General features: G+C 46.3%; 2 protein-coding genes across 3 annotated transcripts in view; both read right to left on the reverse strand.

Annotated features, from left to right (window-relative positions):
- ntaq1 (N-terminal glutamine amidase 1) lies at positions 1-5,144 on the reverse strand. Of its 2 annotated transcripts, none has more exons than XM_088986841.1 (6): positions 4,988-5,144; positions 3,068-3,167; positions 1,847-1,897; positions 1,622-1,770; positions 887-1,011; positions 1-820 (listed from the first exon to the last, which is right to left on the reverse strand). In XM_088986841.1, exons 1-6 carry the CDS (start codon positions 5,044-5,046, stop codon positions 699-701), a joined length of 606 nt encoding a protein of 201 aa, XP_088842967.1. In that variant the 5' UTR covers positions 5,047-5,144; the 3' UTR covers positions 1-698. The 2 variants fall into 2 exon arrangements, with proteins under 2 accessions (XP_088842967.1, XP_088842966.1); XM_088986840.1 differs by having other exon boundaries at positions 1,847-1,921.
- A 4,681-nt stretch (positions 5,145-9,825) lies between these two features.
- bop1 (BOP1 ribosomal biogenesis factor) overlaps positions 9,826-14,309 on the reverse strand; it is an 8,245-nt gene continuing 3,761 nt past the window's right edge. The window contains exons 11-16 of the mRNA XM_089023886.1: positions 14,141-14,273; positions 13,869-14,061; positions 12,903-13,194; positions 11,097-11,181; positions 10,915-11,022; positions 9,826-10,846 (exon numbers count right to left, since the gene is read on the reverse strand). Coding sequence (XP_088880012.1) covers positions 10,693-10,846; positions 10,915-11,022; positions 11,097-11,181; positions 12,903-13,194; positions 13,869-14,061; positions 14,141-14,273 — 965 coding nt within the window. The 3' untranslated portion in view covers positions 9,826-10,692. The remainder of the gene's footprint in view (positions 10,847-10,914; positions 11,023-11,096; positions 11,182-12,902; positions 13,195-13,868; positions 14,062-14,140; positions 14,274-14,309) is intronic.

Genomic DNA, 14,309 nt, shown 5'->3' on the forward strand with positions numbered 1-14,309 from the left:
TAAAAATAATAATCCATTTAATTTCTAAGCGCCTTTCAAAACTCTCAATGTCTCTTTACAGTCAAAGAATAACTTTTTTTTCTGTGGGTGAGCAGCGGCAGCCACACGCGCCAGCGTTCACTCAACCCGGAATAACTCAAATTGATAGAAAGCTAGCCAGCTAGCTAACAGCTAGGTAGCTAATAGATAGCCAGCTAGATAGCAAATAGACAGCAAAGAGATAGCTAGCTAGGTAGCCAGCTAAATAGCTAGCTAGTTAGTCACAGAATAAGTGCCTTTTCTGTGGGTGAGCAGCAGCAGCCACACGCGCCAGCGTTCACTCAACCCGGAATAACCCAAATAGATAGAAAGCTAGCCAGCTAGCTAACAGCTAGCCAGCTAGATAGCTAATAGATAGCCAGCTAGATAGCAAATAGACAGCAAAGAGATAGCTAGCTAGGTAGCCATCTAAATAGCTAGATAGCTAGCTCGTTAGACAGAAAATAGGTAGCTAGGTAGCCAGCTAAATACCTAGATAGCTAGTCACAGAATAAGTGCTTTTTCTGTGGGTGAGCAGCGGCAGCCACACGCGCCAGCGTTCACTCAACCCGGAATAACCCAAATAGATAGAAAGCTAGCCAGCTAGCTAAATACCTAGCCAGCTAGATAGCTAATAGATAGCCAGCTAGATAGCAAATAGACAGCAAAGAGATAGCTAGCTAGATAGCCAGCGATGTCCCGTCTTTGGCGTAGTGGCGCAGGAATTGGTCCAAAGTGAAAACGTGGCCCCATCCGCGGTTGGCCTCCATGCTGATGAAGTCATCCAGGTTCATGTGCGAGTCTGGGGAAGAAAAAGACGTGACGGAGAGGCCGGTTCGGCGCACGGCGGCCACACGCGAGATCTGACCTGCGCTGGAGATTGCTGGGTAGGGCGGCGGCGGCATCTTCCAGGACCCGTCCGCATTCCTCATGTGCGAACGGTCCGAGGCAAAATTCAACAGGAAGCAGTCGGCGGGGACCACACGCAACTTCCTGCGTGACACAGACAGCGTCAAGGGGCCTGAATTTGCCAATAGCTATCTATTTGTTAGCTATTGGCTAACTATTTGCTATTTATTCGCGAACTGTTAGCTATCGGTTCGCTAGGTAATAGCTATCTATTCACTAGCTATTAGCTATCTATTTGCTCGCTATTATCTAGCGATTAGCTAGCTATTTGCTAGCTAATTGCTAGCTATTTGCTATCTATTCACGAGCTATTAGCTATCTATTCACTAGCTAATAACTAGCGAATAGATAGCTATCTATTTGCTAGTGATTAGCTATCTATTCGCTAGCTAATAGCTAGCGAATAGCTAGTGAATAGATAGCTATCTATTCGCTAGCTATTAGCTATCTATCTATTTGCTAGCAAATAGCTATCTATACACCAGCCAGTGGCTATCTATTTGCTAGCTATTAGCTATCTATTCGCTAGCTAATAGCTATCTATGCGCTAGCTATTAGCTACCTATTCGCTAGCTAATAGCTATCTATTTGCTAGCTAATAGCTATTGGCTATCTATTCGCCAGCTATTAGCCATCTATTCGCTATCTGTCAGCGAATAGCTAAGCACGACTCATGAAGATCAAGCGTGGCTACCTGTGGTAGGCGGTCCGGATGTCGCGGTCGCTGCGTAGGGCGCGCCAAGCGTAAAGCTTCAGCGAGCAGGGAAACGGCAGGACGCAGTCCAGGTCGTAAACGGCGGCCTCGGACCCGGCCGGAACGTGAAGGAGAACCACGTGATAATCCTGCAGAGACGCCACAGCTGACAAAGGACCCGGGCGGACCTGGTCGGACCCGGCGTGAACCGTCCCGTGGTCCTACCCAAATGACGGGATGCTCTCCGCTTGCCGACTTCTGTTCCCAGAGAGGAACCTGATGGCCAACAGAATCGTGAACCTTAATGGACAAACCATGCAGCCATTTCCAACGGAGCAGAGCACTTTTGCGCCAGCCGAGGAGCTCCCCGGAGTGCTCGAATCTCCGCTTGGATAACCGCTGTCACCCTCTCAGCCTGACAATGGGTAGAAAGTTGCTTTCCAGTGGTGAAAGAGAGCAATCGTCATAATAGTGGAGCAAACCGATTGGACAAACATTCAGTTGCTGGAACCAGGAGCTAACCGGAGTTAGCGATGGATAACCGCTGTCATTCATACGCAAGTTCATAACTCTTCATCTTGAAAGTTTAAACAACGTTTTGCGTGCAAACAATCTGCATTGATGTTGACATCTTGTAGCTTGTTAGCTGCACGCCAAAGAGGACGAGGTTTTGGGGCTCAGACGACGTTTGGAAAAGAACGAAACGATTTGAGGCAAACGGTGGACGCCTGCGAAACTAAAGTACTCTCACGCACACACACGCTGGCTAGCTAGCTAGCTGGCTGGCCCCCAGTTTCAAGCTCATTAATAATAATAATAATAATAATAAATTTCATTTCTAAGCGCCTTTCAAAACTCTCAAGGTCACTTTCCAGTCACAGGATCATTTTGTCTGTGGGTGAGCAGCGGTAGCCACACGCGCCAGTGTTCACTCAACCCGGAAGTAAATAGATAGTAAGCTAGCTAACCAGCCAGTAGATAGCTAATGGATATCCAACAGATAGCTACCTAGCTAGCCAGCCACCTAGACAGCTATATAGCTAATAGATAGCTAAATAGATAAAAAGCCAGCCAACTAGTAGATAGCTAATAGATAGCCAACAGATAGCTAACCAGATTGCGAGCCACCTAGAACGCCATATAGCCAATAGAAAGCTAAAGAGAGAAAGCTAGCTAGCCAGCTAGTAGATAGCTAATAGATAGCCAACAGATAGCTAGCCAGCTCGATAGCTATACAGCTAATAGCTAGATAGCTAGCTAATACACTTAATGTCACACAAGTAGCAGTTTTGGGCGACTTGAAGTCATTTTTATTGGTGTTTTGCCTTTGACTAAAAAAGTTTTGGCTATTTTAGATGCTATCTTCTGATGTCAGTTAGAAAACAAAAAATGGTGTCAATTGTCCTTTAAAGATGTTGAGGCGGCGCCCTTGAACGGCGAGCTCACCGTTCGGTTGTCGTTGGAGATGAACACGGCAAAGAGTTCTTGGAGAGGCGCGCTTCTCTCCGAACGGACCGAGTCGCAAAGCTTCCACACATTTTCTTCACTGCAAAGCAAACGGCACAAAAGAAACGAGTCACGTTGGTTAAAAAAAAAAGTTAGTTGCCTGTTTGTTTGGAAAATTGGTGTTAAACATACGGCCTGCGGGCCGGAAGAGACCCCCAAGGGTGTTTATCCGGCCCGCAGAATTTCAGAGTGGAAAAAATGTGCGCAACTTGAGAGTACAGAGCGGACCACAGGTAGCCACGGCCGATCTTCATGAGTCGTGCTTGCAAATCCGTTTTAATTATAATAAAAATACATTTCATTTGTAAGCGCCTTTCAAAACTCTGAAGGTCACTTTACAGTCACAGGATCAGTTTTTTTTCTGTGGGTGAGCAGCGGCATCCACACGCGCCAGCGTTCGCTCAACCCTGAAATCAAATAAAAAGCTAGCTAGCTAGCGAATAGGTAACTAATATCTACTGAATAGATAGCTATCAGCTCGCGAACAGATAGCTAATAGCTAGCGAATAGATAGCCAATAGCAAGCAAATGGATTGCCATTAGCTAGAAAACAGTTAGATAATAGCCAGTGAATCGATAGCTGATAGACAGCCAATAGCCAGTGAATAGATAGCTAATAGCTGGCAAATAGATAGCTAATAGCCAGTGAATAGATAGCCAACAGCTAGCGAATAGATAGCAAACAGCTAGCTAATAGATAGCTAATAGCTAGCAAATCGCTAGCCACTAGCTAGTGAATAGATAGCTATTCGCTAGCGAATAGATAGCTATCAGCTCATAAACAGATGGCTAATAGCCAGCAAATAGAAAGCCAATAGCTAGCAAATAGACAGCCAATAGCCAGTGAATAGATAGCTAATAGCTAGCCAATAGCTAGCGAATAGATAGCCAATAGCCAGCAAATAGATAGCGGACCCAGGACACTAGTGATGGGAACTCTGGCTTCTTTCAGAGAGCCGGTTCTTTTGGCTCGGCTCGCTAAAAAGATCCGGCTCGTTTGACTCCCAAATGGCTCCTCAGTTGTTGTTTTGTTTTTTTTGTTGCTTAAATTAACAACCAAAAATCATGTAAAATTATGTGAAAAACGAATTACTCAATATCACATTTTTTTTTTATTTGTATGGCTTGATTTATATGTGCACAGAGTTGGTGGATGCTAACTTTCACGTTCCCGGTGGTTACTGTGGTCTGATGATCAGCTGTCACTAATTTGCTTTTCATATTAAAATGCGATCATACCAACTAGTAAAAAAATATCATAATTGAATAATAATAACAGCATAATGTGATGTACACCATTGTCTACCCCCTTCTCCTCACTGCTGCGTGTGTCCGTAATTCTCCCCTCCCTCCTCTACAACGGATATCGACCATTCACGTGCGGCTACAACCGAAGACTGAGGGCGGGGAATGGAGGACAAAAAAAGTCGGGTCCCAATTCCGTCTCCTTGTTAGGAAGCGACTCTCTTCGTTCACTTCAGAGATCCGTGTCTACGAACCGGCTCGTTCGCGAACGACACATCCTTACCGGACGCAGAATTTCCGCATTTGGGCTACGGAGGCCCGCTAACTTCCGGTCGCTAAGCAAACGCAAAGCTGCTCACTTGTAAATCACGAAAGACGCCATTTCCAAAGAGATTTCCGAATGTAAACGACAGTCTGCCATCGAGGAGCTCAACGGTGGCTAGACGGGACCCCCGGCGGCCGCTACAGGCCCCCTCCGGTCCCGGGCCATGTTACAAATTTGGACCGCTCGGCACTCGGTCAAGTGAAGAACAATCAACATGAAACGTTCAACCATTTGATTCGTGGCACTTTATGAAACGTGGGCGATTAATCCGAACGGGCGTCGTTGTTTACCAGTAGCAGCTGCTGTACGCACACTCGTCGTGTCCGGGTGTGATTCGCTTTTCCGTCATTTTGGACCAACGCAACAAAGACGTAAAGCTTCCTACTACTGATGTGTCGTTCGCGAACGAGCCGGTTCTTAAAGCCGAATCTCTGAAGCGAACGAAGAGAGCCGACTAACAACAAGGAGCCGGAAATGGGAGCCGATTTATTTTTTTGCCTCTATTCCCCGCCCTCACGTGATTGGTCAAGATCCGTGGTAGAGGAGGGAGGGGAGAATTAAAGACAGCAGCAGTGATTAAAAGGGGGAGGGGGGTAGACAGGTGGACAAATGTTATCACATTATGTTATTTATTATCAATTTTACTAGTTGGTATGATAGCATTATTAATATGAAAAGCAAATTCGTGACAGCTGATCATCAGACCAGAGTAACCACAGGCAAAGCTCGTGGATGCTCTCTGTGCACATACATGTACAGTAAAGTCTCGTTATATCGATATTATTAGTACTGTTTATTACAATACTATTTTCATGTCCTGGCAAATTTCTAGTCTTTTATGTATAATTAGTTCCGGTTAGTATGATACCTGGTTATTACGATAATCCGGTTACTACGGTGCCCTTTTCATCTTACGCCAGCCAATTTGGTCTGCTTATATCGATACAAAAGAAGCTTAAGCTGAATCGATATTTGCTTAAGGATTTCAATACAGTACCACCATTAGCGAAAGCTGTACCGTTGGTCACGTGACCAGCTTTCGTGTCTTGCACTGTGTAGCAGAGCTGCAATAGCATCTGAAACGTACTGTAATCTTCTTATACAGTATACAGTTGTTCAACACCAATTTCAAGCATGGGGAAACGTAAGAATTGTGACCTCGAAACAAAGTACAAGGCAATAGTGGCAGTGGAGGAGAATCCAACAAGGAGCAAATCCTCCATTGCGAAAGAGTTCGACGTGCCGCAAAATACTTTATCAACGTGGTTGAAGAGTAAAGATAAAATAAAGACAGCATACGAAGCGTTGGACTTCGGCCCTGCATCAAAAAGGATGAGAAAGGCAGCACACCCTGATGTTGAGGACGCGGTGGCTACCTGGATGAGGCAATTGAGGAACCACAACATCCCTGTATCAGGAGTGATGCTGCAGACCAAGGCAGAAACACTACTTTGGGCCATGACCACTTCAAATGCTCCAAAGGCTGGTTAAATCGGTTCAAAGAACGGAAGGATCTGAAGCGACGCAAAATTTCTGGAGAGGCCAAAACAGCGGATCAGAAGCAAGTTGACGACTGGCACAATGGCAGACCGCAAGAGCTGCTGAGGGATTACAAACCCGACAACATCTACAACGCTGACGAAACTGGTTTGTTTTACAAGCTGCAGCCAGCCAAATCATATGTCTACAAAGATGTAGATTGCCGCGGGGGTAAACGTGACAAAGGAAAGACTTGGTACCGATAAATTAAAAGTCATTGTTATCGGGAAAGCAAACAAACCGAGGTGCTTCAGTGGCGTGAAGAGTTTGCCGGTCACCTACAAAGCAAACAAATGCGCTTGGATGACGTCAGACATTTTCAATGAATGGCTTCAAAGCTGGGATAAGAAGCTCAGACGTGAGAAGAGGAAAATATGCTTGGTTATCGACAACTGTCCAGCCCATCCCAATCCAGACAGTTACGACCTGAAATGCATCAGGGTGGTGTTTTTGCCACCGAACACCACAAGCCATATGCAGCCCATGGACCGGGGAATCATTCAACATCTCAAAGTCCACTATAGAACAATATTTTTACAAGAGGGTGTCATGAAAGCGATGGAAAAGGGGAAAGAGCTGGAATGGACTGTTTTGGATGCCATTAGGGCAATTTCCAGAGCACGGTGTCCGAAAATACCATCAAGAACTGCTTCCGTCACTGCAAATTTGAACAAAGCAGTGAAGAAACATCTGCAGCTGATGAAGAGGATAAAGAGACAGAAGACAACATTCCTCTTGCGGTGTTGGCTGAAAAGCTAAAAGTCGCCGACATTGCATCATCGTATGTTGCAGTTGATAAAGTCATTGCCACATTCCGAAGCTCGTCAGATGCAGATATCGCAGCAGAAATTCAAGCCAAATATGCCCCAGAAGATTCCCAGAATGATGAGGATGAAGAACCAACTGCATACACACCTATTCCAACGAAGACACAAGCGTTGCAAAGTGTTATGGAATTACGAGCTTACTTAGTCGAGAGAAAACGCATCAGATTGTTTAGAAATGTTAAACAATATTGAATCTTTTGTGTTAAAAGGTGAAAAGCGGAAGCAGAAGATGGAAGAGTACGTATTGCAGAAGAAATAATCAGAATCAGAATCAGAAAACCTTTATTCGTCCCGCAATGGGGAAATTTGCAGTCCACAGCAGCAATTGAAGAGGGATGGGGTTGGGGTGGGAGTGAAAGGATAGAAAACAAGATATTCTAAGCATAACAAAATAAAAATGTCAACTGTATACTGTGCAAATGTAGATGTGCAAAAACCGTTCTATAAACAAGACTGTACATAGTGCAGAATCAAGAAATGCATTTAGATATATTGCAACAACCCATATTTACAAGTGTCCAGTTTTTTTTTGTTTTTTTTTTCACATGTGATCATTGGGAATTGTGAAGCCTGACAGCAGTCGGTAGGAACGAGCGGCGGTACCTCTCCTTCTTTCCGCGCAGGTGTAATAGTCTCTGGCTAAAGGAGCTACCCAGAGCTGTCAGGATGGGCAGGAGGGGGTGGGAGGGGCTGTCCGTCATAGCTTTTAGTTTAGCTAGCGTCCGTCTGTTGCCCACCTCCTCTAGAGAGTCCAGCGAGCAGCCCACGACAGAACTGGCCCGCTTGACAAAGCGCTCCAGTCTTTTTCTGTCCCGGGTGGTGATGCTGCCTGACCAGCAGACAATGCCATAGTGGATGGCTGATGCCACCACAGAGTCATAGAAAGTCTTTAGGAGTGACCCCTGAACTCCAAAAGACCTCAGTTTCCTGAGGAGGAAGAGGCGACTCTGTCCCTTTTTGATTAGGGCATCCGTGTTTGTTGTCCAGTCCAGTTTATTGTTTAGAGTAACACCCAGGTACTTGTAGGAGGTCACCCTCTCAATGTCCGAACCCTGGATGTTCAATGGTGCAGGTGACGATTGTTTCCTGCAGAAATCCACCACCAGCTCCTTGGTTTTGCCAGTGTTGATCTGGAGGTGATTCTGCTGGCACCAGTCCACAAAGTCCTTTGTCAGTCCCCTGTACTCCCTATCGTCTCCCTCTGTAATGAGGCCGACAATAGCTGAGTCGTCAGAGAACTTCTGAAGGTGGCAGGTTGGGGTGTTGTAGTTGAAGTCCGAGGTGTAGAGGGTGAAGAGGAATGGAGCCAGGACTGTTCCCTGCGGCGCTCCGGTGCTGCAGAGAAGCCTGTCCGACTCACAGTTCTTTACCCTCACGTACTGTGGCCTGTTTGTGAGGTAGTCTGTAATCCAGGATGTGAGGTGATGGTCGACTCCGGCATGCTGCAGTTTGTCCCCCAGTAGACTTGGCTGGATGGTGTTGAAGGCACTGGAGAAATCGAAGAATGTGATCCTCACCGTGCTCCCAGCATTCTCCAGGTGCAGCAACGCCGTATGGAGGAGGTAGATGATGGCATCCTCCACACCGATGCTGTAATGTAAACGTTGCAGTGTTATGTATATGAATGCAATCGTTTTTTTGGCGACAATGTTTATGGTTTTGTCTGCTGAAGTGTGGTGATTTTGCATTGGTTGAATTATAGAAAAGAAATACACGTAGTCATTAAAAATGGAGAAAATTACATGCCATGTTAAAGATCCCCCAGTCACGTGACCAGCTTCCGTGTCTTGCACTGTCATCCTCGAGCACTATAAAAAACGGTGGAGCAGAGCTCACATCTTTCATTACTGCTGCAATAGCATCTGAAACGTACTGTAGTCTTCTTACATGCAGTACAGTTGTTCAACACTAATTTCAACCATGGGGAAACGCAAGAATTGTGATGTCGGAACGAAGTACAAGGCAATAGTGGCTGTGGAGGACAATCCAACAAGAAGCAAATCCTCCATTGTGAAAGAGTTCGACGTGCCGCAGAATACTTTATCAACGTGAGGAATGTAAACGTTGCAGTTTTTGTTTTCCATGCATGTATTTAATTGTGTTGTATGAAGAAATCTTCATCGCTTGCAATAATCACTGTTTTTCATACAGTATGTACATGCTGGCGTTTGTGGTTTCTCAATGTCGAGTGCTACTCAGTCACTATTGCAAGAGTGCGTTATGAAAATAATAAATGACGTTTTTATTTAATGCATAACTTTATTTTTCACTTCACTTTTCAATTGCTGCTGTGGACTGCAAATTTCCCCATTGTGGGACGAATAAAGGTATTCTGATTCTGACTACAGTACAAAAGCATGCTAGATACGCAATCCATGAACTCAAGGAGAAAATTACATGCCATATCGAAGATCCCCCATTTATTGCCCACTTTTAATGCAGTTTGGCACAGGATCGGATATATCGATAGTCCGGTTATATCAATATTTTTTCCGACTCCTGAGAATATCGATATAATGAGACTTTACTGTATATATAAAGCCATATAAATAAAAATATCTGATACAGTGTATTTTTTATCACAAGTAATTCGGTTTTCACATAATGTTACATGATCTTTGGTAGTTAATAAAATGCAACAAAAAAAACTAAAGAGCCATTTAGGAGCCAAAAGAGCCGGATCTCTTCAGTGAGCCGAGCCGGCCGGTTAACATACGGTGATCGACAGAGCGGCTGCTCCTTCTGTGCGGCTGGCGGACGGATGACCACAGGGAGGTGAAAGCCTCGACGTGATCCGCGGTGGATATACCTCCCGAAAGGGCGACGAGCGATTTCCGGGAAGTGGAGAATCGCCGGTGGCACGTTCGTCCATTTGGAGCGGATTTTCATCAGCTCCGCCGCAGAGTACTGTCGCCGTCCAACAGGTTGATGGAGAAGCGACATGATATCCACCAGCAACATCCAGAGAGAGGCAGCGGTCAGGTTAACCCTCAACAGCGGGAACAGGTGGGTGGAGATGGGAACGCGGCTTCGTCTGTGATCCGGATAAGCGACCGGAATCATGAGATGAATCGATAGCCAACGTTCGTCTGGAGACTGTCTGGTATTTCTAGAGGTTCGGGAACCATAAAAAGCTAAAAAGAGGTGAAAAAGAGGCTAAAAACATTTCGCGGGCAAGCAGCGGCAGCCAAAGCGCGCCAGCGTACGCTCGACCCGAAGTGTCGAGCGTTATCTAGAAGCTAGTTAGCTAAGTGTCTAGCTTCGCTAGCTATTTGCTATCTATTCGCTAGCTATAGGCTATCTATTCGCTAGCTATCGGCTATCTATTCGCTAACTATCGGCTGTCTATTCGTTAGCTAGCTTTCTATCTATTTTTGTTACTTCAGTGTTGAGTGAGCTGGCGCGTGTGGCTGCCGCGCTCACCCACAGAAAAACTGATCCAGTGACTGTAAAGTGACCTTGAGAGTTTTGAAAGGCGCTTAGAAATGAAGTGTATTATTATTATTATTGAGCACAGAGCATTTCCACTGCGACGGAACGGAAAAAAACGGAGCCTTCAAAGGCGAAAAAAAACAAAAAAAAAAACATTTATTAGAAAAGCCATCAATGATTGACAGGTGGGCGGTCCACTAGGTGAAGAGGCGGATGGTGCCGTCCGAACCGGAGGAAAAGACCCAAGGCTGCGTGGGGTGAAAGGTCACGTCTAGTACGCCTAGCTCCTGGGTGACCATGTGACCTTTCAGAACCTTCACCGGAACAATGAGCGGGTTCTGCAGCAAATCACTGGAAGGGAAGCAGAAGGCCCAATTTAGCGCGCCGCTGGGAATCTTTGTGAAGGCGGCAGCCATTACTTGTAAACGGCGCCATGGCAGACGATGACGGTGCCGTCGTCGGACGCGGAGGCGAAAAGCGGGTACAGTCGGTGAAAAGCCACCGCCCTCACTGCTTTCTTATGGTGCCTGCGGACAGGAAGCGGCGGCGCCGTGACAGCTAACCAGGAAGCGCCGGCGGGCACCTGCAGGACACTACTTACCGAAGCATCTTGTAAGGCTTTGTGGAAAGGTCAAGGTCAAACCAGCCAAGTCGACAGTCGTAGCTTCCGCAGATCACGTGATCACCTGCGAGCAAGACAGACGGCGATCAAATTGTTGGTTCCCAGACAGTGTGTAAGGCGAAAAGTGTGCATCCCAAAAATTAATTTTCCATCAGAAACCATTAAAATGAGAATAATCCATTCCCAGGTCCCCATCAAAGATGATTTTCTCCTAAATAAGCCTTAAAACTACACAAAATACAGTGATATCTTGGCTTACAAACTTAATTGTTTCCCAGACATAGTATGTAAAGTTGAAAAGTGTGTATCGCAAACATTAATTTCCCATAGGAAACCATTAAAATGACAAAAATCCATTCCCAGGTCCCCATAAAACATCATTTTCTACTAAAGAATCCTTAAAACTACACGGAGTACAGTGATACTTTGGCTTATGTACTTAATTGGTTCCCAGACATTGTCTAAGGTGAAAAGTGTGTATCCCAAAAATTAATTTCCCATAGGAAACCATTAAAATGAGAATAATCGGTACCCTGGTCCCCATAAAACAGGAATTTCTACTAAATAAGCCTTAAAACTACACAAAATAGACCTTATTTTATGTATGATAAATGTGCGATGTTATTGTAATTAAATAAATAAACTGTACTGCATAATAAAGTCATTTTATTTACCTTTGTGATTGTCGTTGATGGCTTGATGGAATGGAGTGGCCATCTTGAGGAATGATTCCTTGTAAGCTTAGGCAGCTTTACCGTCAGAACTGGCTGCCTCACCGTGACGAATGACACTACGAATCCCCGTACGCCGCTTAAATTTCTCAAACCATCCGTGGCTAGCCTTGAAATCATCAATGGATGACGAACTTCCAGGTTGCCTCTTGACGATATTCGAGTGAACTTGTCGTGCCTTCTCTGCTATAATTTTACCTAGTTCCTCATCAATTGTGTTCTGTTTATCTGGGTTGATAGCTTTTTGCATCAAGTGTACAGATGGCTTGTGCGGGTTATTTGTAGAGCCTGATTGATGGGATATTTTAACCTTGCAGTCTACACTCTGCCTTTGAACTATCAATGAAGTTGAAACGAGTCCAAATTTCACTGTATTTTCTATCCATTTTCTCACGCTGTCGTCTGCCTATACTGTTTAATGTGTTACTCTGTGTTACTGTACCCCCCTCCCCCCACCGCTGCTTTCTTGACCAATCACGTGGCTTTAACCGAAGACTGGAGGCGGGGAATAGAGGACAAAAAGTCGGCTGCCATTTTCTTGTTTGGAGAATGGCCTCACTCTCTCTCTATCTATACCTTTAATGTTTGCAGCTGTGTTTCTGTACCCCCACCCACCCACCTGCTGCGTTCTTGACCAATCACGTGGCTTTAACCGAAGACTGGAGGCGGGGAATAGAGGACAAAAAGTCGGCTGCCATTTTCTTGTTTGGAGAATGGCCTCACTCTCTCTCTGTCTATCTATCTATACCTTTAATGTTTGCAGCTGTGTTTCTGTACCCCCACCCACCCACCTGCTGCGTTCTTGACCAATCACGTGGCTTTAACCGAAGACTGGGGGCGGGGAATTGAAGACAAAAAGAAGTTGGCTGCCATTTCCTTGCTAGGAGAACGGGCTCGTTCGCGAACGACACATCACTGACTGTGGCGCTCCGTGTGCATCCCGAAAAATAGTTTGTATGCCAAGGCTAAATTCTCGTGAATTTAACGTTCGTAAACCGAAAAGTTCGTCAGCCAAGGGGTTTCCGTAAACCGAGGTATGACTGTACGGGCTCACCTCCCGGGTGGACCGCCATGCTGGAGATCCATTTGGAGTTGGCCTGCAGTTTTTTGCTCATCTCCTGCTTGACCAGATTGTAAATGCGGACGTTGCGCTGTGTGGCCACAAAGAAGTAGGGCCGCACTGGGTGGAAGGACACGCACTGGACTAGGCCTTTGTTGCGCCGGAAGGGGTTCTGGCTGCGTCTGGTGCTGAGCTGGTGGATCAACACCTGCTGATGGCTGGAGTGGTCCGGCATGACTGAGGCCAGGTAGTCGCCTTTGGCGTGCCACGCCAGCTGCTTGACAGCCTGCGGGGAGCCAGGTTGTCAAAGGCGCTTACAAATAAAATTTATTTTTATTATTAGTATTAGCTATTTTGCTAGCTGGCTGGTTAGCTGGCTATATATTAGCTAGCTAGCTATCTATTGGCAAGCTAGCTGGCTGGCTAGCTAGCGTTCTGAGTTACTTTTGGGTTGAGTGAAGGCCTAGCTAACTTCCGGGTTGAGTGAAGCGAGCTAGCTTTCTAACCGAGTTACTTAGCTATCATATTATCTGCCTATTAGCTAGCTAGCTTTCTATCTGAGTTACTTCCGGGTTGAGTGAAGGCCTAGCTAGTTATCTGTAAGCTATCTATTAGCTAGCTAGCTTTCTGTCCGACTTACTTAGCTATTTAATTAGCTGTCTATTCGCTAGCTAGCTTTCTATCCGAGTTACTTATGGGTTGAGTGAAGGCCTAGCTCGCTATCTAATAGCTACCTGGCTCGCTTTCTATCTATCCGAGTTACTTCCGGGTTGAGTGAACGCTGGTGCGTGTGGCTGCCGCTGCTCACCCACGGAAAAACTGATTCAGTGACTGTAAAGTGACCTTGAGAGTTTTGTAAGGCGCTTACAAATGAAATGTAGTATTATTATTATTATTATTATTATTATTATTATTATTATAAAAGATGGCGTTGCGCTTCAAAAAAATTGAGCGTCGCACTTTGGGATGGTGGATTTTCAGGCGCAGGCCCTGCCGCTGCTCCTCGCCGTCCGCGTCGCTCCAGCTCACAGGCCCCGCTGAGCCGGCGCTCTCCGCAGGCTCGGACTCCCGGTAAGCGGCGAGCAGGCGTTCCGAGGATGAAAGCACCTGTCGCTCCGCCAGCGCCGGCGCCGCGATCAACACCAGCGAGTCCCTGCGGAGAGAGCGCGGCGCCTTCAAAGAGCCGCTTTGCCCGAGGGGGGTGTGGCCGGGCGGAGGGGGCGTGTCCTTACAGGGCGACGGCCACCAGACACACGGAAGGGTTGGGGTTCCAACGCACGCACTTGACGGCTCCGCCCACTTGGACCACCTTGACGCAGCGAGAGGAATTCACCTCCCAGAAGCGCAGCGTGCCGTCGTCGCCACCTGCAAGAGGCGCGTTAGAAGAGCCGCCACCAAAAA

Source organism: Hippocampus bargibanti, linkage group LG20 (genome assembly GCF_051943395.1).
Source record: "Hippocampus bargibanti isolate YZ-2025 linkage group LG20, ASM5194339v1, whole genome shotgun sequence".
Lineage (NCBI taxonomy): Eukaryota > Metazoa > Chordata > Actinopteri > Syngnathiformes > Syngnathidae > Hippocampus > Hippocampus bargibanti.

What these genes read in the sequence shown, in the direction of transcription:
- ntaq1 (XM_088986840.1), bottom strand. Translation starts at nt 5,046, where the DNA reads ATGACGGAAAAGCGAATCACACCCGGACACGACGAGTGTGCGTACAGC. An exon ending in GCGTACAGCAGCTGCTACTG is followed by an intron (nt 3,168 to 4,987) that starts GTAAACAACGAC and finishes TTTGCTTTGCAG; the next exon opens with TGAAGAAAATGTGTGGAAGC. An exon ending in ATCCGGACCGCCTACCACAG is followed by an intron (nt 1,012 to 1,621) that starts GTAGCCACGCTT and finishes TGTGTCACGCAG; the next exon opens with GAAGTTGCGTGTGGTCCCCG.